The sequence below is a fragment of the Pseudophryne corroboree genome, chromosome 8 (genome assembly GCF_028390025.1).
Source record: "Pseudophryne corroboree isolate aPseCor3 chromosome 8, aPseCor3.hap2, whole genome shotgun sequence".
Classification (NCBI taxonomy): domain Eukaryota; kingdom Metazoa; phylum Chordata; class Amphibia; order Anura; family Myobatrachidae; genus Pseudophryne; species Pseudophryne corroboree.
Genome location: NC_086451.1, coordinates 19,315,946 through 19,339,910, shown reverse-complemented (window position 1 = coordinate 19,339,910; position 23,965 = coordinate 19,315,946). Strand labels below are relative to the sequence as shown.

Genomic DNA, 23,965 nt, shown 5'->3' with positions numbered 1-23,965 from the left:
CGCCTCTTTTTTTCTTTGCGTCATGTGCTGTTTGGGGAGTGTTTTTTGGAAGGGCCATCCTGCGTGACACTGCAGTGCCACTCCTAGATGGGCCAGGTGTTTGTGTCGGCCACTTGGGTCGCTTAGCTTAGTCATCCAGCGACCTCGGTGCAAATTTTAGGACTAAAAATAATATTGTGAGGTGTGAGGTATTCAGAATAGACTGAAAATGAGTGGAAATTATGGTTTTTGAGGTTAATAATACTTTGGGATCAAAATGACCCCAAAATTCTATGATTTAAGCTGTTTTTTAGGGTTTTTTGAAAAAAACACCCGAATCCAAAACACACCCGAATCCGACAAAAAAAAATTCGGTGAGGTTTTGCCAAAACGCGGTCGAACCCAAAACACGGCCGCGGAACCGAACCCAAAACCAAAACACAAAACCCGAAAAATTTCAAGTGCACATCTCTAATTATCACCTTTCACTTTATCACGTCTCCCGGCTTAATACATCTCTCTCCCTATCCGTGTAGTTAACCCCTGATGTCTTTTGTCCCTGCAGAGAGCTAACTTGAAAACATTTATTTTTTTACTAAAATACGTTATTATTGAGACAATACAGGAACATTAGAATTTTCTATGTAGTAGAACGTGCGCGTTGCCCTATTGCCCCCTGACCAGGCCATTGATACGGCTGGAAAGTACAGTATATAGATAGTACGGCATCAGATGCAGGGTCATGTTTCACCCTGCTCCAGTTTAACCCCTCCACATCAGTGACCCGTGCTGGCAGCGTGCAGTATCACAGGTCGGATACTGGAGAATTCCAGGTCTGTGGTAGAGGCAGGAGCAGATGGGCCGGTCTGTGGGCACTAAATGAGGAGTGGATTTGTCAGGAGAGGGTGGGATAGAGAAGGGCAGCAGAATTACAGCTAATGAGTGCGCTGGCACACCAATCCGGGCTCCCCTCCCTCCTCCCCCTCTCCCTCCACCATCCACAGTCATGAAGTAAACCAGGGGCACCAGCCAGCACAGGGCCATGGGGTGCTGGTGCCAACGGATCCAGGCACCGTCTCAGAACTGGCTTCGCCCAGGCTGGATGACAGTGGCGCTGGTGAGTTGCTGCGATGTGGGAATATATGTCTCCGTTCCACTCCACGCTGGATTTCTGTCCTGTGCTGCAGCCCTCTCTCGTCTGAGGACGCGTGCCCCCCCCCCCCCCTTCCCTCCCGGCACTTGGAGGGTTAAACAGAAGTGTGGAGAAATTTCACAGGACTGGCAGCGCCAGCCGCTGGCGTCCTGGCACAACCCCTCCGAGAGCATTCCTCTTGGATACTTCCCCTCTCTCAGCTAGAGCCCTCAGATGCCATTTATCCCCGTGCATTTATCATTCCGCTCAGTATTACTGTATAATACAACACTTCTGATTTTATTTACAGGAATTTGAACACGTCATGTTACTGGTTTGGGGGGGGGGGGGGGGGTTGCACATTCTACTTTTTGTAATATGTCGGGTAAACGCATTCATCAGTAATGTTCCATAAATGTTGTTCAGTTTCTGAATGCACATGCGCGTCGGCAAACAACAACTGGCATCGACAATCAGCGACATGCAGGTGGGAAAATTTCAATCGCACAGCCATTCGCAAGGTGAGTGACACGAAGAGGGCGTTTGTGGGGGGATCCGGTCTGAAGATCGACAGTGTCTAGGTCGACAATGTTTAGGTCGACCACTATAGGTCGACAGTCACTAGGTCGACATGGATGGAAGGTCGACAGGGTTTCTAGGTCGACAGGTCTAAAGGTCGACATGAGTTTTTCACATTTTTTATTTTTTTATTTTTTCATACTTAACGATCCACGTGGACTACGAATGGAACGGTAAAGTGTGCCGAGCGAAGCGGTAGCGGAGCGAAGGCACCATGCCCAAAGCATGGCGAGCGAAGCAAGCCATGCGAGGGGACGCGGTGCACTAACTTGGGATCCCGGTCACTCTACGAAGAAAACGACAAAAAATAATAATCCTCATGTCGACCTTTAGACCTGTCGACCTAGCACATGTCGACCTAGAAACCCTGTCGACCTTCCATCCATGTCGACCTAGTGACTGTCGACCTATAGTGGTCAACCTAAACATTGTCGACCTATACACTGTCGATTTGATGAACCACACCCGTTTGTGGGTGCTAACTAACCAGGAAAAACGCAGGCGTTCACAAGCGGTTTCAGGGCGAGTGTGTGACGTCAGCTCCGGCCCCGATCAGCCCGTTCTCATCGCACTGTAGGAGTAAGTCCTGAGCTGCGCACACACTGCACACACTGGAAAAACCATTCTCTTGTGAGTGAGGTGCGAACAGATTTGCAGTTGTCCGCTGACTGAGGGATTTTTAGCAGCTCGCCGTATACATGCGATTGCACACTGTACACGGCGAATATACACTCCCCTTGGGTGGCGACTATTTGAACGCAGCCCAGCGATCAGGTCTGAATCACCCCCTTAGTTGTTGACTAAAAACATTTTTCAAGGACCACATTAGCAATATTAATAGCTATAGGTTAAAAAAACACATTGACATGATTTTTGTTTGTAAGTAAAGCAAAAGAGCAAGCAAATGGTCAAAACCATGCTGTGCTGCAGGTGGGGCAGATGTAACATGTGCAGAGAGAGTTAGATTTGGGTGGGTTATATTGTTTCTGTGCAGGGTAAATACTGGCTGCTTTATTTTTACACTGCAATTTAGATTTCAGCTTGAACACACCCCACCTAAACGATACATCGGCTGTCCCGTACACACTGAGCGATATATCACACAACTGCGCGATATATAGGTCACAGCCACATTCCAATGTATGCCGTAGTTTGCCTGGGTGTCCTGTCGGGCATGTAGCAAGCTCAATGGGATGACCTGGCAAAGGACTCTCAGGAGTGCGCAGTAGTGGCTACACACTACACAATGGTCGCAGCCAGCAACTTTTTGCTGCTGCTGCAATCAATAGTCCACACCTATGGGGGAGTGTACTTTAGCTTAGCAGGGCTGCGATCGCTTGTGCAGCTCTGCTAAGCTAAAAAAAATTCAAGCAGAAGTAGAGCAGCCCTGGACATACTTACCTTGTGCGATGGATCCAGCGATGATGGGCTCGGCTTTGACGTCACTCCTCCACCTTCCGTTCTGCTGGACACACCTGCATTACACTCACCACTCCCCGAAAACGGCTCCGAACGGTCCGGATCCGCCCTGTCACGCCTCCTTCCTGTCAATCTTCTCTGCGGTCCGCTCTGGGACCGCTTCCTTCTCAAGACGCGACGTAACCCAGCGACCCCTGTCGCCGGCAACGTCACGCACGCGCACTCATTCGCACCGCAGCGATAAACCGCTGCGTGTGAACGGGTCGGAATGACCCCCAATGTGTTTATAGAATGTGCTCAGGCAGAATGCAGACAGGTGACGTACAGACAGAACGTATAGAATGTGCTCAGGCAGAATGCAGACAGGTGATGCACAGACAGAATGTGTATAATGTGCTCAGGCAGAATGCAGACAGGTGACGCACAGACAAAACGTATAGAATGCGCTCAGACAGAATGCAGACAGGTGACGCACAGACAGAATGTATACAATGTGCTCAGACAGAATGCAGACAGGTGACGCACAGATAGAACATATAGAATGTGCTCAGACAGAATGCAGACAGGTGACGCACAGACAGAACGTATAGAATGTGCTCAGGCAGAATGCAGAGAGGTGACGCACAGACAAAACGTATAGAATGCGCTCAGACAGAATGCAGACTGGTGAGGCACAGACAGAACGTATAGAATGTGCTTAGGCAGAATGCAGACAGGTGATGCAGACAGAACGTATAGAATGTGTTCAGGCAGAATGCAGACAGATGACGCACAGACAGAACGTATAGAATGTGCTCAGACAGAATACTGACAGGTGACGCACAGGCAGAACGTATAGAATGTGCTCAGACAGAATGCAGACAGGTGAGGCACAGACAGAACGTATAGAATGTGCTCAGACAGAATGCAGACAGGTGATGAACAGACAGAATGTATAGAATGTGCTCAGACAGAATGCAGACAGGTGAGGCACAGACAGAACGTATAGAATGAGCTCAGGCAGAATGCAGACAGGTGACGCACAGACAGAATGTATAGAATGTGCTCAGGCAGAATGCAGACAGGTGACGCACAGACAGAACATATAGAATGTGCTCAGACAGAATGCAGACAGGTGACGCACAGACAGAACGTATAGAATGTGCTCAGACAGAATGCAGACAGGTGATGCACAGACAGAATGTATAGAATGTGCTCAGACAGAATGCAGACAGGTGAGGCACAGACAGAACGTATAGAATGAGCTCAGGCAGAATGCAGACAGGTGACGCACAGACAGAATGTGTATAATGTGCTCAGGCAGAATGCAGACAGGTGACGCACAGATAGAATGTATAGAATGTGCTCAGACAGAATGCAGACAGGTGATGCAGACAGAACGTATAGAATGTGCTCAGACAGAATGCAGACAGGTGACGCACAGACAGAACATATAGAATGTGCTTAGGCAGAATGCAGACAGGTGACGCACAGACAGAACGTATAGAATGTGCTCAGACAGAATGCAGACAGGTGACGCACAGACAGAACGTATAGAATATGCTCAGACAGAATGCAGACAGGTGACGCACTGACAGAACTTATAGAGGGGGTCAAACCGAGTTGATCGCTAGCTGCCGTTGTTTGCAGCGCAGCGATCAGTAAAAAAACGGCTAATCTGCGCATGCGTATGCACCTCAATGCGCACGCATGACATATGGGTACAAAGAGCATCGTGGTTTTGCACATGTTCTAACGAAGCTTTCAGTCGCACGGCCGAACGCAGGAAGATTGACAGGAAGTCAGCGTTTCTGGGTGTCAACCGACCGGTTTCAGGGAGTGCTTAGAAAAACGCAGGTGTGTCCGGAAAAATGCAGGCATGGTCGGGCGAATGCTGGGCAGGTGTGTGACGTCAAAAGCCGTCCCTCCGTCGTTAGAATCAACGCACACAAAGAGTAACTACAGGGCTGGTCTTGTTTTGCACAAAAGATTTTGCAGGCGCTCTGCTGCACAAGCGTTCGCACTTTTGCAAAGCGAAAGACACTCCCCGGTGGGTGGCGACAATGCTTTTGCATGGCTGCTAAAAGTAGCTAGCGAACGATCAACTCGGAATGACCCCCAGAATGTGCTCTGGCAGAATGCAGACAGGTGACACACAGACAGACCGTATAGAATGTGCTCAGGCAGAATGCAGACAGGTGACACACAGACAGAACGTATAGAATGTGCTCAGGCAGAATGCAGACAGGTGACGCACAGACAGAACGTATAGAATGCGCTCAGGCAGAATGCAGACAGGTGACGCACAGACAGAGCGTATAGAATGTGCTCAGGCAGAATGCAGACAGGTGACGCACAGACAGAACGTATAGAATGTGCTCAGGCAGAATGCAGACAGGTGACACACAGACAGAACGTATAGAATGTGCTCAGGCAGAATGCAGACAGGTGACGCACAGACAGAACGTATAGAATGCGCTCAGGCAGAATGCAGACAGGTGACGCACAGACAGAGCGTATAGAATGTGCTCAGGCAGAATGCAGACAGGTGACACACAGACAGAACGTATAGAATGTGCTCAGGCAGAATACAGACAGGTAACGCACAGACAGAACGTATAGAATGTGCTCAGGCAGAATGCAGACAGGTAACGCACAGACAGAGCGTATAGAATGTGCTCAGGCAGAATGCAGACAGGTGACGCACAGACAGACCGTATAGAATGTGCTCAGGCAGAATGCAGACAGGTAACGCACAGACAGAGTGTATAGAATGTGCTCAGGCAGAATGCAGACAGGTGACGCACAGACAGAACGTATAGAATTTGCTCAGGCAGAATGCAGACAGGTGACGCACAGACAGAACGTATAGAATGTGCTCAGGCAGAATGCAGACAGGTGACGCACAGATGAATCGTATAGAATGCGCTCAGGCAGAATGCAGACAGGTGACGCACAGATATAACGTATAGAATGTGCTCAGGCAGAATGCAGACAGGTGACGTACAGACAGAACGTATAGAATGTGCTCAGACAGAATGCAGACAGGTGACGCACAGACATAACGTATAGAATGTGCTCAGACAGAAGGCAGACAGGTGACGCACAGATAAAACGTATACAATGAGCTCAGACAGAATGCAGACAGGTGACGCACAGACAGAATGTATAGAATGTGCTCAGACAGAATGCAGACAGGTGACGCACAGACAGAATGTATACAATGTGCTCAGGCAGAATGCAGACAGGTGACACACAGACAAAACATATAGAATGTGCTCAGGCAGAATGCAGACAGGTGACGCACAGACAGAATGTATACAATGTGCTCAAACAGAATGCAGACAGGTGACGCACAGATAGAACATATAGAATGTGCTCAGACAGAATGCAGACAGGTGACGCACAGACAGAACGTATAGAATGTGCTCAGACAGAATGCAGACAGGTGACGCACAGATAGAATGTGTAGTATGTGCTCAGGCAGAATGCAGACAGGTGACGCAGAGATAGAATGTATAGAATGTGCTCAGACAGAATGCAGACAGGTGATGCAAACAGAACGTATAGAATGTGCTCAGACAGAATGCAGACAGGTGACGCACAGACAGAACATATAGAATGTGCTTAGGCAGAATGCAGACAGGTGACGCACAGACAGAATGTATAGAATGTGCTCAGACAGAATGCAGACAGGTGACGCACAGACAGAACGTATAGAATGTGCTCAGACAGAATGCAGACAGGTGACGCACAGACAGAATGTATACAATGTGCTGAGACAGAATGCAGACAGGTGACGCACAGACCGAACGTGTAGAATGTGCTCAGGCAGAATGCTGACAGGTGACGCACAGACAGAACGTATAGAATGTGCTCAGACAGAATGCAGACAGGTGACGCACAGACAGAACGTATAGAATGTGCTCAGACAGAATGCAGACAGGTGACGCACTGACAGAACTTATAGAGGGGGTCATTCCGAGTTGATCGCTAGCTGCCGTTGTTTGCAGCGCAGCGATCAGTAAAAAAACGGCTAATCTGCGCATGCGTATGCACCTCAATGCGCACGCACGACATATGGGTACAAAGAGCATCGTGGTTTTGCACATGTTCTAACGAAGCTTTCAGTCGCACGGCCAAACGCAGGAAGATTGACATGAAGTCAGCGTTTCTGGGTGTCAACCGACCGGTTTCAGGGAGTGCTTAGAAAAACGCAGGTGTGTCCGGAAAAATGCAGGCGTGGTCGGGCGAATGCTGGGCAGGTGTGTGACGTCAAAAGCCGTCCCTTCATCATTAGAATCAACGCACACAAAGAGTAACTACAGGGCTGGTCTTGTTTTGCACAAAAGATTTTGCAGGCGCTCTGCTGCACAAGCGTTCGCACTTCTGCAAAGCGAAAGACACTCCCCGGTGGGTGGCGACAATGCTTTTGCACGGCTGCTAAAAGTAGCTAGCGAACGATCAACTCCGAATGACCCCCAGAATGTGCTCTGGCAGAATGCAGACAGGTGACACACAGACAGAACGTATAGAATGTGCTCAGGCAGAATGCAGACAGGTGACGCACAGACAGAACATATAGAATGTGCTTAGGCAGAATGCAGACAGGTGACGCACAGACAGAATGTATAGAATGTGCTCAGACAGAATGCAGACAGGTGACGCACAGACAGAACGTATAGAATGTGCTCAGACAGAATGCAGACAGGTGACGCACAGACAGAATGTATACAATGTGCTGAGACAGAATGCAGACAGGTGACGCACAGACCGAACGTGTAGAATGTGCTCAGGCAGAATGCTGACAGGTGACGCACAGACAGAACGTATAGAATGTGCTCAGACAGAATGCAGACAGGTGACGCACAGACAGAACGTATAGAATGTGCTCAGACAGAATGCAGACAGGTGACGCACTGACAGAACTTATAGAGGGGGTCATTCCGAGTTGATCGCTAGCTGCCGTTGTTTGCAGCGCAGCGATCAGTAAAAAAACGGCTAATCTGCGCATGCGTATGCACCTCAATGCGCACGCACGACATATGGGTACAAAGAGCATCGTGGTTTTGCACATGTTCTAACGAAGCTTTCAGTCGCACGGCCAAACGCAGGAAGATTGACATGAAGTCGGCGTTTCTGGGTGTCAACCGACCGGTTTCAGGGAGTGCTTAGAAAAACGCAGGTGTGTCCGGAAAAATGCAGGCATGGTCGGGCGAATGCTGGGCAGGTGTGTGACGTCAAAAGCCGTCCCTCCGTCATTAGAATCATCGCACAGAATAAGTAACTACAGGGCTGGTCTTGTTTTGCACAAAAGATTTTGCAGGCGCTCTGCTGCACAAGCGTTCGCACTTCTGCAAAGCGAAAGACACTCCCCGGTGGGTGGCGACAATGCTTTTGCACGGCTGCTAAAAGTAGCTAGCGAGCGATCAACTCCGAATGACCCCCAGAATGTGCTCTAGCAGAATGCAGACAGGTGACACACAGACAGAATGTATAGAATGTGCTCAGGCAGAATGCAGACAGGTGACGCACAGACAGAACGTATAGAATGTGCTCAGGCAGAATGCAGACAGGTGACGCACAGATAGAATGTATACAATGAGCTCAGATAGGATGCAGACAGGTGAAGCAAAGACCGAACGTGTAGAATGTGCTCAGGCAGAATGCTGACAGGTGACGCACAGACAGAACGTATAGAATGTGCTCAGGCAGAATGCAGACAGGTGACGCACAGACAGAACGTATAGAATGTGCTCAGGCAGAATGCAGACAGGTGACGCACAGATGAATCGTATAGAATGCGCTCAGGCAGAATGCAGACAGGTGACGCACAGATATAACGTATAGAAAGTGCTCAGGCAGAATGCAGACAGGTGACGTACAGACAGAACGTATAGAATGTGCTCAGACAGAATGCAGACAGGTGACGCACAGACATAACGTATAGAATGTGCTCAGACAGAATGCAGACAGGTGACGCAAAGATAAAACGTACAGAATGTGCTCAGGCAGAATGCAGACAGGTGACGCACAGATGAATCGTATAGAATGCGCTCAGGCAGAATGCAGACAGGTGACGCACAGACAGAATGTATACAATGTGCTCAGGCAGAATGCAGACAGGTGACATACAGACAAAACATATAGAATGTGCTCAGGCAGAATGCAGACAGGTGACGCACAGACAGAACGTAGAGAATGTGCTCAGACAGAATGCAGACAGGTGACGCACAGACAGAACGTATAGAATGTGCTCAGACAGAATGCAGACAGGTGACGCACAGACAGAACGTATAATATGTGCTCAGGCAAAATGCAGACAGGTGACGCACAGATAGAACGTATAGAATGTGCTCAGACAGAATGCAGACAGGTGACGCACAGATAGAATGTATACAATGAGCTCAGATAGGATGCAGACAGGTGAAGCACAGACCAAACGTGTAGAATGTGCTCAGGCAGAATGCTGACAGGTGACGCACAGACAGAACGTATAGAATGTGCTCAGGCAGAATGCAGACAGGTGACATACAGACAAAACATATAGAATGTGCTCAGGCAGAATGCAGACAGGTGACGCACAGACAGAACGTATAGAATGTGCTCAGACAGAATGCAGACAGGTGACGCACAGACAGAACGTATAGAATGTGCTCAGACAGAATGCAGACAGGTGACGCACAGATATAACGTATAGAATGTGCTCAGGCAGAATGCAGACGGGTGACGCACAGACAGAACGTATAGAATGTGCTCAGGCAGAATGCAGGCAGGTGACGCACAGACAGAACGTATAGAATGTGCTCAGGCAGAATACAGACAGGTGACGCACAGACAGAACGTATAGAATGTGCTCAGGCAGAATGCAGACAGGTGACGCACAGACAGAACGTATAGAATGTGCTCAGGCAGAAAGCAGACAGGTGATGCACAGACAGAATGTGTATAATGTATTCAGGCAGAATGCAGACAGGTGACGCACAGATAGAACGTATACAATGAGCTCAGACAGAATGCAGACAGGTGACGCACAGATAGAATGTATAGAATGTGCTCAGGCAGAATGCAGACAGGTGACGCACAGACAGAACGTATAGAATGTGCTCAGGCAGGGTGCAGACAGGTGACGCACAGATAGAACGTATAGAATGTGCTCAGACAGAATGCAGACAGGTGACGCACAGATAGAATGTATACAATGAGCTCAGATAGGATGCAGACAGGTGAAGCACAGACCGAACGTGTAGAATGTGCTCAAGCAGAATGCTGACAGGTGACGCACAGACAGAACGTATAGAATGTGCTCAGACAGAATGCAGACAGGTGACGCACAGACAGAACGTATAGAATGTGCTCAGACAGAATGCAGACAGGTGACGCACTGACAGAACTTATAGAGGGGGTCATTCCGAGTTGATCGCTAGCTGCTGTTGTTTGCAGCGCAGCGATCAGTGAAAAAAATGGCTAATCTGCGCATGCGTATGCACCTCAATGCGCACGCACGACATATGGGTACAAAGAGCATCGTGGTTTTGCACATGTTCTAACGAAGCTTTCAGTCGCACGGCCGAACGCAGGAAGATTGACATGAAGTCGGCGTTTCTGGGTGTCAACCGACCGGTTTCAGGGAGTGCTTAGAAAAACGCAGGTGTGTCCGGAAAAATGCAGGCGTGGTCGGGCGAATGCTGGGCAGGTGTGTGACGTCAAAAGCCGTCCCTCCGTCATTAGAATCAACGCACACAAAGAGTAACTACATGGCTGGTCTTGTTTTGCACAAAAGATTTTGCAGGCGCTCTGCTGTACAAGCGTTCGCACTTCTGCAAAGCGAAAGACACTCCCCGGTGGGTGGCGACAATGCTTTTGCACGGCTGCTAAAAGTAGCTAGCGAGCGATCAACTCCGAATGAGCCCCAGAATGTGCTCTGGCAGAATGCAGACAGGTGACACACAGACAGAACGTATAGAATGTGCTCAGGCAGAATGCAGACAGGTGACGCACAGACAGAACGTATAGAATGTGCTCAAGCAGAATGCAGACAGGTGACGCACAGACAGAACGTATAGAATGCGCTCAGGCAGAATGCAGACAGGTGACGCACAGACAGAACGTATAGAATGCGCTCAGGCAGAATGCAGACAGGTGACGCACAGACAGAACGTATAGAATGTGCTCAGGCAGAATGCAGACAGGTGACGCACAGACAGAACTTATAGAATGTGCTCAGACAGAATGCAGACAGGTGACGCACAGACAGAACGTATAGAATGCGCTCAGGCAGAATGCAGACAGGTGACGCATAGATAGAACGTGTAGACTGTGCTCAGGCAGAATGCAGACAGGTGACGTACAGACAGAACGTATAGAATGTGCTCAGACAGAATGCAGACAGGTGACGCACAGATAGAACATATAGAATGTGCACAGACAGAATGCAGACAGGTGACGCACAGACAGAACATATAGAATGTGCTCAGACAGAATGCAGAGAGGTGAAGCACAGACAAAACGTATAGAATGCGCTCAGACAGAATGCAGACAGTTGACGCACAGACAGAATGTATACAATGTGCTCAGACAGAATGCAGACAGGTGACGCACAGATAGAACATAAAGAAAGTGCTCAGACAGAATGCAGACAGGTGACGCACAGACAGAACGTATAGAATGTGCTCAGGCAGAATGCAGACGGGTGACGCACAGACAGAACGTATAGAATGCGCTCAGGCAGAATGCAGACAGGTGACGCACAGACAGAACGTACAGAATGTGCTCAGGCAGAATGCAGACAGGTGACGCACAGATGAATCGTATAGAATGCGCTCAGGCAGAATGCAGACAGGTGACGCACAGATATAACGTATAGAATGTGCTCAGGCAGAATGCAGACAGGTGACGTACAGATAGAACGTATAGAATGTGCTCAGACAGAATGCAGACAGGTGACGCACAGACATAACGTATAGAATGTGCTCAGACAGAAGGCAGACAGGTGACGCACAGATAAAACGTATACAATGTGCTCAGGCAGAATGCAGACAGGTGACGCACAGACAGAACATATAGAATGTGCTCAGGCAGAATGCAGACAGGTGATGCACAGACAGAATGTGTATAATGTGCTCAGGCAGAATGCAGACAGGTGACGCACAGACAGAATGTGTATAATGTGCTCAGGCAGAATGCAGACAGGTGACGCACAGATAGAACGTATACAATGAGCTCAGACAGAATGCAGACAGGTGACGCACAGATAGAATGTATAGAATGTGCTCAGGCAGAATGCAGACAGGTGACGCACAGACAGAACGTATAGAATGTGCTCAGGCAGGATGCAGACAGGTGACGCACAGATAGAACGTATAGAATGTGCTCAGACAGAATGCAGACAGGTGACGCACAGATAGAATGTATACAATGAGCTCAGATAGGATGCAGACAGGTGAAGCACAGACCGAACGTGTAGAATGTGCTCAGGCAGAATGCTGACAGGTAACGCACAGACAGAATGATTAGAATGTGCGCAGACAGAATGCAGACAGGTGACGCACAGACAGAACGTATAGAATGTGCTCAGACAGAATGCAGACAGGTGACGCACTGACAGAACTTATAGAGGGGGTCATTCCGAGTTGATCGCTGGCTGCTGTTGTTTGCAGCGCAGCGATCAGTGAAAAAAATGGCTAATCTGCGCATGCGTATGCACCTCAATGCGCACGCACGACATATGGGTACAAAGAGCATCGTGGTTTTGCACATGTTCTAACGAAGCTTTCAGTCGCACGGCCGAACGCAGGAAGATTGACATGAAGTCGGCGTTTCTGGGTGTCAACCGACCGGTTTCAGGGAGTGCTTAGAAAAACGCAGGTGTGTCCGGAAAAATGCAGGCGTGGTCGGGCGAATGCTGGGCAGGTGTGTGACGTCAAAAGCCGTCCCTTCATCATTAGAATCAACGCACACAAAGAGTAACTACAGGGCTGGTCTTGTTTTGCACAAAAGATTTTGCAGGCACTCTGCTGCACAAGCGTTCGCACTTCTGCAAAGCGAAAGACACTCCCCGGTGGGTGGCGACAATGCTTTTGCACGGCTGCTAAAAGTAGCTAGCGAACGATCAACTCCGAATGACCCCCAGAATGTGCTCTGGCAGAATGCAGACAGGTGACACACAGACAGAACGTATAGAATGTGCTCAGGCAGAATGCAGACAGGTGACGCACAGACAGAACGTATAGAATGTGCTCAGGCAGAATGCAGACAGGTGACGCACAGACAGAACGTAGAGAATGCGCTCAGGCAGAATGCAGACAGGTGACGCACAGACAGAACGTATAGAATGTGCTCAGGCAGAATGCAGACAGGTGACGCACAGACAGAACTTATAGAATGTGCTCAGACAGAATGCAGACAGGTGACGCACAGACAGAACTTATAGAATGCGCTCAGGCAGAATGCAGACAGGTGACGCACAGACAGAATGTATAGAATGCGCTCAGGCAGAATGCAGACAGGTGACGCACAGACAGAACGTATAGAATGCACTCAGGCAGAATGCAGACAGGTGACGCATAGATAGAACGTGTAGAATGTGCTCAGGCAGAATGCAGACAGGTGACGTACAGACAGAACGTATAGAATGTGCTCAGACAGAATGCAGACAGGTGACGCACAGATAGAACATATAGAATGTGCTCAGACAGAATGCAGACAGGTGACGCACAGACAGAACGTATAGAATGTGCTCAGACAGAATGCAGAGAGGTGACGCACAGACAAAACGTATAGAATGCGCTCAGACAGAATGCAGACAGTTGACGCACAGACAGAATGTATACAATGTGCTCAGACAGAATGCAGACAGGTGACGCACAGATAGAACATAAAGAAAGTGCTCAGACAGAATGCAGACAGGTGACGCACAGACAGAATGTATAGAATGTGCTCAGGCAGAATGCAGACGGGTGACGCACAGACAGAATGTATAGAATGTGCTCAGGCAGAATGCAGACAGGTGACGCACAGATGAATCGTATAGAATGCGCTCAGGCAGAATGCAGACAGGTGACGCACAGATATAACGTATAGAATGTGCTCAGGCAGAATGCAGACAGGTGACGTACAGACAGAACGTATAGAATGTGCTCAGACAGAATGCAGACAGGTGACGCACAGACATAACGTATAGAATGTGCTCAGACAGAAGGCAGACAGGTGACGCACAGATAAAACGTATACAATGAGCTCAGACAGAATGCAGACAGGTGACGTATAGACAGAATGTATAGAATGTGCTCAGACAGAATGCAGACAGGTGACGCACAGATAGAATGTATACAATGAGCTCAGATAGGATGCAGACAGGTGACGCACAGACAGAACGTGTAGAATGTGCTCAGGCAGAATGCTGACAGGTGACGCACAGACAGAACGTATACAATGTGCTGAGACAGAATGCAGACAGGTGACGCACAGACCGAACGTGTAGAATGTGCTCAGGCAGAATGCTGACAGGTGACGCATAGACGGAATGTATACAATGTGCTGAGACAGAATGAAGACAGGTGACGCACAGACAGAACGTATAGAATGTGCTCAGACAGAATGCAGACGGGTGACGCACAGACAGAACATATAGAATGTGCTCAGACAGAATGCAGAGAGGTGAAGCACAGACAAAACGTATAGAATGCGCTCAGACAGAATGCAGACAGTTGACGCACAGACAGAATGTATACAATGTGCTCAGACAGAATGCAGACAGGTGACGCACAGATAGAACATAAAGAAAGTGCTCAGACAGAATGCAGACAGGTGACGCACAGACAGAACGTATAGCATGTGCTCAGGCAGAATGCAGACGGGTGACGCACAGACAGAACGTATAGAATGCGCTCAGGCAGAATGCAGACAGGTGACGCACAGACAGAACGTATAGAATGTGCTCAGGCAGAATGCAGACAGGTGACGCACAGATGAATCGTATAGAATGCGCTCAGGCAGAATGCAGACAGGTGACGCACAGATATAACGTATAGAATGTGCTCAGGCAGAATGCAGACAGGTGACGCACAGACAGAATGTATAGAATGCGCTCAGGCAGAATGCAGACAGGTGACGCACAGACAGAACGTATAGAATGCACTCAGGCAGAATGCAGACAGGTGACGCATAGATAGAACGTGTAGAATGTGCTCAGGCAGAATGCAGACAGGTGACGTACAGACAGAACGTATAGAATGTGCTCAGACAGAATGCAGACAGGTGACGCACAGATAGAACATATAGAATGTGCTCAGACAGAATGCAGACAGGTGACGCACAGACAGAACGTATAGAATGTGCTCAGACAGAATGCAGAGAGGTGACGCACAGACAAAACGTATAGAATGCGCTCAGACAGAATGCAGACAGTTGACGCACAGACAGAATGTATACAATGTGCTCAGACAGAATGCAGACAGGTGACGCACAGATAGAACATAAAGAAAGTGCTCAGACAGAATGCAGACAGGTGACGCACAGACAGAATGTATAGAATGTGCTCAGGCAGAATGCAGACGGGTGACGCACAGACAGAATGTATAGAATGTGCTCAGGCAGAATGCAGACAGGTGACGCACAGATGAATCGTATAGAATGCGCTCAGGCAGAATGCAGACAGGTGACGCACAGATATAACGTATAGAATGTGCTCAGGCAGAATGCAGACAGGTGACGTACAGACAGAACGTATAGAATGTGCTCAGACAGAATGCAGACAGGTGACGCACAGACATAACGTATAGAATGTGCTCAGACAGAAGGCAGACAGGTGACGCACAGATAAAACGTATACAATGAGCTCAGACAGAATGCAGACAGGTGACGTATAGACAGAATGTATAGAATGTGCTCAGACAGAATGCAGACAGGTGACGCACAGATAGAATGTATACAATGAGCTCAGATAGGATGCAGACAGGTGACGCACAGACAGAACGTGTAGAATGTGCTCAGGCAGAATGCTGACAGGTGACGCACAGACAGAACGTATACAATGTGCTGAGACAGAATGCAGACAGGTGACGCACAGACCGAACGTGTAGAATGTGCTCAGGCAGAATGCTGACAGGTGACGCATAGACGGAATGTATACAATGTGCTGAGACAGAATGAAGACAGGTGACGCACAGACAGAACGTATAGAATGTGCTCAGACAGAATGCAGACGGGTGACGCACAGACAGAACATATAGAATGTGCTCAGACAGAATGCAGAGAGGTGAAGCACAGACAAAACGTATAGAATGCGCTCAGACAGAATGCAGACAGTTGACGCACAGACAGAATGTATACAATGTGCTCAGACAGAATGCAGACAGGTGACGCACAGATAGAACATAAAGAAAGTGCTCAGACAGAATGCAGACAGGTGACGCACAGACAGAACGTATAGCATGTGCTCAGGCAGAATGCAGACGGGTGACGCACAGACAGAACGTATAGAATGCGCTCAGGCAGAATGCAGACAGGTGACGCACAGACAGAACGTATAGAATGTGCTCAGGCAGAATGCAGACAGGTGACGCACAGATGAATCGTATAGAATGCGCTCAGGCAGAATGCAGACAGGTGACGCACAGATATAACGTATAGAATGTGCTCAGGCAGAATGCAGACAGGTGACGTACAGACAGAACGTATAGAATGTGCTCAGACAGAATGCAGACAGGTGACGCACAGACATAACGTATAGAATGTGCTCAGACAGAAGGCAGACAGGTGACGCACAGATAAAACGTATACAATGTGCTCAGGCAGAATGCAGACAGGTGACGCACAGACAGAACGTATAGAATGTGCTCAGGCAGAATGCAGACAGGTGATGCACAGACAGAATGTGTATAATGTGCTCAGGCAGAATGCAGACAGGTGACGCACAGACAGAATGTGTATAATGTGCTCAGGCAGAATGCAGACAGGTGACGCACAGATAGAACGTATACAATGAGCTCAGACAGAATGCAGACAGGTGACGCACAGATAGAATGTATAGAATGTGCTCAGGCAGAATGCAGACAGGTGACGCACAGACAGAACGTATAGAATGTGCTCAGGCAGGATGCAGACAGGTGACGCACAGATAGAACGTATAGAATGTGCTCAGATAGAATGCAGACAGGTGACGCACAGATAGAATGTATACAATGAGCTCAGATAGGATGCAGACAGGTGAAGCACAGACTGAACGTGTAGAATGTGCTCAGGCAGAATGCTGACAGGTAACGCACAGACAGAACGTATAGAATGTGCGCAGACAGAATGCAGACAGGTGACGCACAGACAGAACGTATAGAATGTGCTCAGACAGAATGCAGACAGGTGACGCACTGACAGAACTTATAGAGGGGGTCATTCCGAGTTGATCGCTGGCTGCTGTTGTTTGCAGCGCAGCGATCAGTGAAAAAAATGGCTAATCTGCGCATGCGTATGCACCTCAATGCGCACGCACGACATATGGGTACAAAGAGCATCGTGGTTTTGCACATGTTCTAACGAAGCTTTCAGTCGCACGGCCGAACGCAGGAAGATTGACATGAAGTCGGCGTTTCTGGGTGTCAACCGACCGGTTTCAGGGAGTGCTTAGAAAAACGCAGGTGTGTCCGGAAAAATGCAGGCGTGGTCGGGCGAATGCTGGGCAGGTGTGTGACGTCAAAAGCCGTCCCTCCATCATTAGAATCAACGCACACAAAGAGTAACTACAGGGCTGGTCTTGTTTTGCACAAAAGATTTTGCAGGCGCTCTGCTGCACAAGCGTTCGCACTTCTGCAAAGCGAAAGACACTCCCCGGTGGGTGGCGACAATGCTTTTGCACGGCTGCTAAAAGTAGCTAGCGAACGATCAACTCCGAATGACCCCCAGAATGTGCTCTGGCAGAATGCAGACAGGTGACACACAGACAGAACGTATAGAATGTGCTCAGGCAGAATGCAGACAGGTGACACACAGACAGAACGTATAGAATGTGCTCAGGCAGAATGCAGACAGGTGACGCACAGACAGAACGTATAGAATGCGCTCAGGCAGAATGCAGACAGGTGACGCACAGACAGAACTTATAGAATGTGCTCAGACAGAATGCAGACAGGTGACGCACAGACAGAACTTATAGAATGCGCTCAGGCAGAATGCAGACAGGTGACGCACAGACAGAATGTATAGAATGCGCTCAGGCAGAATGCAGACAGGTGACGCACAGACAGAACGTATAGAATGCGCTCAGGCAGAATGCAGACAGGTGACGTACAGACAGAACGTATAGAATGTGCTCAGACAGAATGCAGACAGGTGACGCACAGACAGAACTTATAGAATGCGCTCAGGCAGAATGCAGACAGGTGACGCACAGACAGAATGTATAGAATGCGCTCAGGCAGAATGCAGACAGGTGACGCACAGACAGAACGTATAGAATGCGCTCAGGCAGAATGCAGACAGGTGACGCATAGATAGAACGTGTAGAATGTGCTCAGGCAGAATGCAGACAGGTGACGTACAGACAGAACGTATAGAATGTGCTCAGACAGAATGCAGACAGGTGACGCACAGATAGAACATATAGAATGTGCTCAGACAGAATGCAGACAGGTGACGCACAGACAGAACGTATAGAATGTGCTCAGACAGAATGCAGAGAGGTGACGCACAGACAAAACGTATAGAATGCGCTCAGACAGAATGCAGACAGTTGACGCACAGACAGAATGTATACAATGTGCTCAGACAGAATGCAGACAGGTGACGCACAGATAGAACATAAAGAAAGTGCTCAGACAGAATGCAGACAGGTGACGCACAGACAGAATGTATAGAATGTGCTCAGGCAGAATGCAGACGGGTGACGCACAGACAGAATGTATAGAATGTGCTCAGGCAGAATGCAGACAGGTGACGCACAGATGAATCGTATAGAATGCGCTCAGGCAGAATGCAGACAGGTGACGCACAGATATAACGTATAGAATGTGCTCAGGCAGAATGCAGACAGGTGACGTACAGACAGAACGTATAGAATGTGCTCAGACAGAATGCAGACAGGTGACGCACAGACATAACGTATAGAATGTGCTCAGACAGAAGGCAGACAGGTGACGCACAGATAAAACGTATACAATGAGCTCAGACAGAATGCAGACAGGTGACGTACAGACAGAATGTATAGAATGTGCTCAGACAGAATGCAGACAGGTGACGCACAGATAGAATGTATACAATGAGCTCAGATAGGATGCAGACAGGTGACGCACAGACAGAACGTATACAATGTGCTGAGACAGAATGCAGACAGGTGACGCACAGACCGAACGTGTAGAATGTGCTCAGGCAGAATGCTGACAGGTGACGCACAGACGGAACGTATACAATGTGCTGAGACAGAATGAAGACAGGTGACGCACAGACAGAACGTATAGAATGTGCTCAGACAGAATGCAGACAGGTGACGCACAGACAGAAAGTATAGAATGTGCTCAGGCAGGATGCAGACAGGTGACGCACAGATAGAACAAATAGAATGTGCTCAGACAGAATGCAGACAGGTGACGCACAGATAGAATGTATACAATGAGCTCAGATAGGATGCAGACAGGTGACGCACAGACAGAACGTGTAGAATGTGCTCAGGCAGAATGCTGACAGGTTACGCACAGACAGAACGTATACAATGTGCTGAGAAAGAATGCAGACAGGTGACGCACAGACCGAACGTGTAGAATGTGCTCAGGCAGAATGCTGACAGGTGACGCACAGACGGAACGTATACAATGTGCTGAGACAGAATGCAGACAGGTGACGCACAGATAGAACGTATAGAATGTGCTCATACAGAATGCAGACAGGTGACGCACAGATAGAACATATAGAATGTGCTCAGAGAGAATGCAGACAGGTGACGCACAGACCGAACGTATAGAATGTGCTCAGACAGAATGCAGAGAGGTGACGCATAGACAAAACGTATAGAATGTGCTCAGACAGAATGCAGACAGGTGACGCACAGACAGAATGTATACAATGTGCTCAGACAGAATGCAGAGAGGTGACGCACAGGCAAAACGTATAGAATGTGCTCAGACAGAATGCAGACAGGTGACGCACAGACAGAATGTATACAATGTGCTCAGACAGAATGCAGACAGGTGACGCACAGATAGAACATATAGAATGTGCTCAGACAGAATGCAGACAGGTGACGCACAGACAGAATGTATAGAATGTGCTCAGGCAGAATGCAGACGGGTGATGCACAGATAGAATGTGTATAATGTGCTCAGGCAGAATGCAGACAGGTGATGCACAGATAGAATGTATAGAATGTGCTCAGGCAGAATGCAGACAGGTGATGCACAGATAGAATGTATAGAATGTGCTCAGGCAGAATGCAGACAGTTGACGCACAGACAGAACGTATAAAATGTGCTCAGGCAGAATGCAGACAGGTGACGCACAGATAGAACGTATAGAATGTGCTCAGGCAGAATGCAGACAGGTGATGCACAGACAGAATGTGTATAATGTGCTCAGGCAGAATGCAGACAGGTGACGCACAGACAGAACGTATAGAATGTGCTCAGGCAGAATGCAGACAGGTGACGCACAGATAGAATGTATAGAATGTGCTCAGGCAGAATGCAGACAGGTGACGCACAGACAGAACGTATAGAATGTGCTCAGGCAGGATGCAGACAGGTGACGCACAGATAGAACGTATAGAATGTGCTCAGATAGAATGCAGACAGGTGACGCACAGATAGAATGTATACAATGAGCTCAGATAGGATGCAGACAGGTGACGCACAGACAGAATGTGTAGAATGTGCTCAGGCAGAATGCTGACAGGCGACGCACAGACAGAACGTATACAATGTGCTGAGACAGAATGCAGACAGGTGACGCACAGACCGAACGTGTAGAATGTGCTCAGGCAGAATGCTGACAGGTGACGCACAGACGGAACGTATACAATGTGCTGAGACAGAATGCAGACAGGTGACACACAGACAGAACGTATAGAATGTGCTCAGACAGAATGCAGACAGGTGACGCACAGACAGAAAGTATAGAATGTGCTCATGCAAAATGCAGACAGGTGACACACAGACAGAACGTATAGAATGTGCTCTGGCAGAATGCAGACAGGTGATGCACAAACAGAACGTATAGAATGTGCTCATACAGAATGCAGACAGGTGACGCACAGATAGAACATATAGAATGTGCTCAGAGAGAATGCAGACAGGTGACGCACAGACAGAACATATTGAATGTGCTCAGACAGAATGCAGAGAGGTGACGCACAAACAGAACGTATAGAATGTGCTCAGGCAGAATGCAGACAGGTGACACATAGTCAGAACGTATAGAATGTGCTCAGGCAGAATGCAGACAGGTGACGCACAGACAGAACGTATAGAATGTGCTCAGGCAGAATGCAGACAGGTGACGCACAGACAGAATGTATACAATGTGCTCAGACAGAATGCAGACAGGTGACGCACAGATAGAACATATAGAATGTGCTCAGACAGAATGCAGACAGGTGACGCACAGACAGAATGTATAGAATGTGCTCAGGCAGACTGCAGATGGGTGACGCACAGACAGAACGTATAGAATGTGCTCAGGCAGGATGCAGACAGGTGACGCACAGATAGAACGTATAGAATGTGCTCAGACAGAATGCAGACAGGTGACGCACAGATAGAATGTATACAATGAGCTCAGATAGGATGCAGACAGGTGAAGCACAGACCGAACGTGTAGAATGTGCTCAGGCAGAATGCTGACAGGTAACGCACAGACAGAACGTATAGAATGTGCGCAGACAGAATGCAGACAGGTGACGCACAGACAGAACGTATAGAATGTGCTCAGACAGAATGCAGACAGGTGACGCACTGACAGAACTTATAGAGGGGGTCATTCCGAGTTGATCGCTGGCTGCTGTTGTTTGCAGCGCAGCGATCAGTGAAAAAAATGGCTAATCTGCGCATGCGTATGCACCTCAATGCGCACGCACGACATATGGGTACAAAGAGCATCGTGGTTTTGCACATGTTCTAACGAAGCTTTCATTCGCACGGCCGAACGCAGGAAGATTGACATGAAGTCGGCGTTTCTGGGTGTCAACCGACCGGTTTCAGGGAGTGCTTAGAAAAACGCAGGTGTGTCCGGAAAAATGCAGGCGTGGTCGGGCGAATGCTGGGCAGGTGTGTGACGTCAAAAGCCGTCCCTCCATCATTAGAATCAACGCACACAAAGAGTAACTACAGGGCTGGTCTTGTTTTGCACAAAAGATTTTGCAGGCGCTCTGCTGCACAAGCGTTCGCACTTCTGCAAAGCGAAAGACACTCCCCGGTGGGTGGCGACAATGCTTTTGCACGGCTGCTAAAAGTAGCTAGCGAACGATCAACTCCGAATGACCCCCAGAATGTGCTCTGGCAGAATGCAGACAGGTGACACACAGACAGAACGTATAGAATGTGCTCAGGCAGAATGCAGACAGGTGACGCACAGACAGAACGTATAGAATGTGCTCAGGCAGAATGCAGACAGGTGACGCACAGACAGAACGTATAGAATGCGCTCAGGCAGAATGCAGACAGGTGACGCACAGACAGAACGTATAGAATGTGCTCAGGCAGAATGCAGACAGGTGACGCACAGACAGAACTTATAGAATGTGCTCAGACAGAATGCAGACAGGTGACGCACAGACAGAACTTATAGAATGCGCTCAGGCAGAATGCAGACAGGTGACGCACAGACAGAATGTATAGAATGCGCTCAGGCAGAATGCAGACAGGTGACGCACAGACAGAATGTATAGAATGCGCTCAGGCAGAATGCAGACAGGTGACGCATAGATAGAACGTGTAGAATGTGCTCAGGCAGAATGCAGACAGGTGACGTACAGACAGAACGTATAGAATGTGCTCAGACAGAATGCAGACAGGTGACGCACAGATAGAACATATAGAATGTGCTCAGACAGAATGCAGACAGGTGACGCACAGACAGAACGTATAGAATGTGCTCAGACAGAATGCAGAGAGGTGACGCACAGACAAAACGTACAGAATGCGCTCAGACAGAATGCAGACAGTTGACGCACAGACAGAATGTATACAATGTGCTCAGACAGAATGCAGACAGGTGACGCACAGATAGAACATAAAGAAAGTGCTCAGACAGAATGCAGACAGGTGACGCACAGACAGAATGTATAGAATGTGCTCAGGCAGAATGCAGACGGGTGACGCACAGACAGAACGTATAGAATGCGCTCAGGCAGAATGCAGACAGGTGACGCACAGACAGAACGTATAGAATGTGCTCAGGCAGAATGCAGACAGGTGACGCACAGATGAATCGTATAGAATGCGCTCAGGCAGAATGCAGACAGGTGACGCACAGATATAACGTATAGAATGTGCTCAGGCAGAATGCAGACAGGTGACGTACAGACAGAACGTATAGAATGTGCTCAGACAGAATGCAGACAGGTGACGCACAGACATAACGTATAGAATGTGCTCAGACAGAAGGCAGACAGGTGACGCACAGATAAAACGTATACAATGAGCTCAGACAGAATGCAGACAGGTGACGCACAGACAGAATGTATAGAATGTGCTCAGACAGAATGCAGACAGGTGACGCACAGATAGAATGTATACAATGAGCTCACATAGGATGCAGACAGGTGACGCACAGACAGAATGTGTAGAATGTGCTCAGGCAGAATGCTGACAGGTGACGCACAGACAGAACGTATACAATGTGCTGAGACAGAATGCAGACAGGTGACGCACAGACCGAACGTGTAGAATGTGCTCAGGC

General features: G+C 48.6%; 1 protein-coding gene across 4 annotated transcripts in view; it reads left to right on the top strand.

Moving 5' to 3' along the window:
• The first annotated feature begins 801 nt into the window (after positions 1-801).
• The window catches only part of LOC134947425 (protein CutA homolog), a 62,636-nt gene continuing 39,472 nt past the window's right edge, over positions 802-23,965 (top strand). The window contains exon 1 of one of the 4 annotated variants that reach the window (XM_063935520.1): positions 802-1,096. In XM_063935520.1, the coding sequence (XP_063791590.1) occupies positions 1,022-1,096 (75 nt within the window). In that variant the 5' untranslated portion in view covers positions 802-1,021. The remainder of the gene's footprint in view (positions 1,097-23,965) is intronic. The other 3 variants (XM_063935519.1, XM_063935522.1, XM_063935521.1) reach the window with 3 other exon arrangements.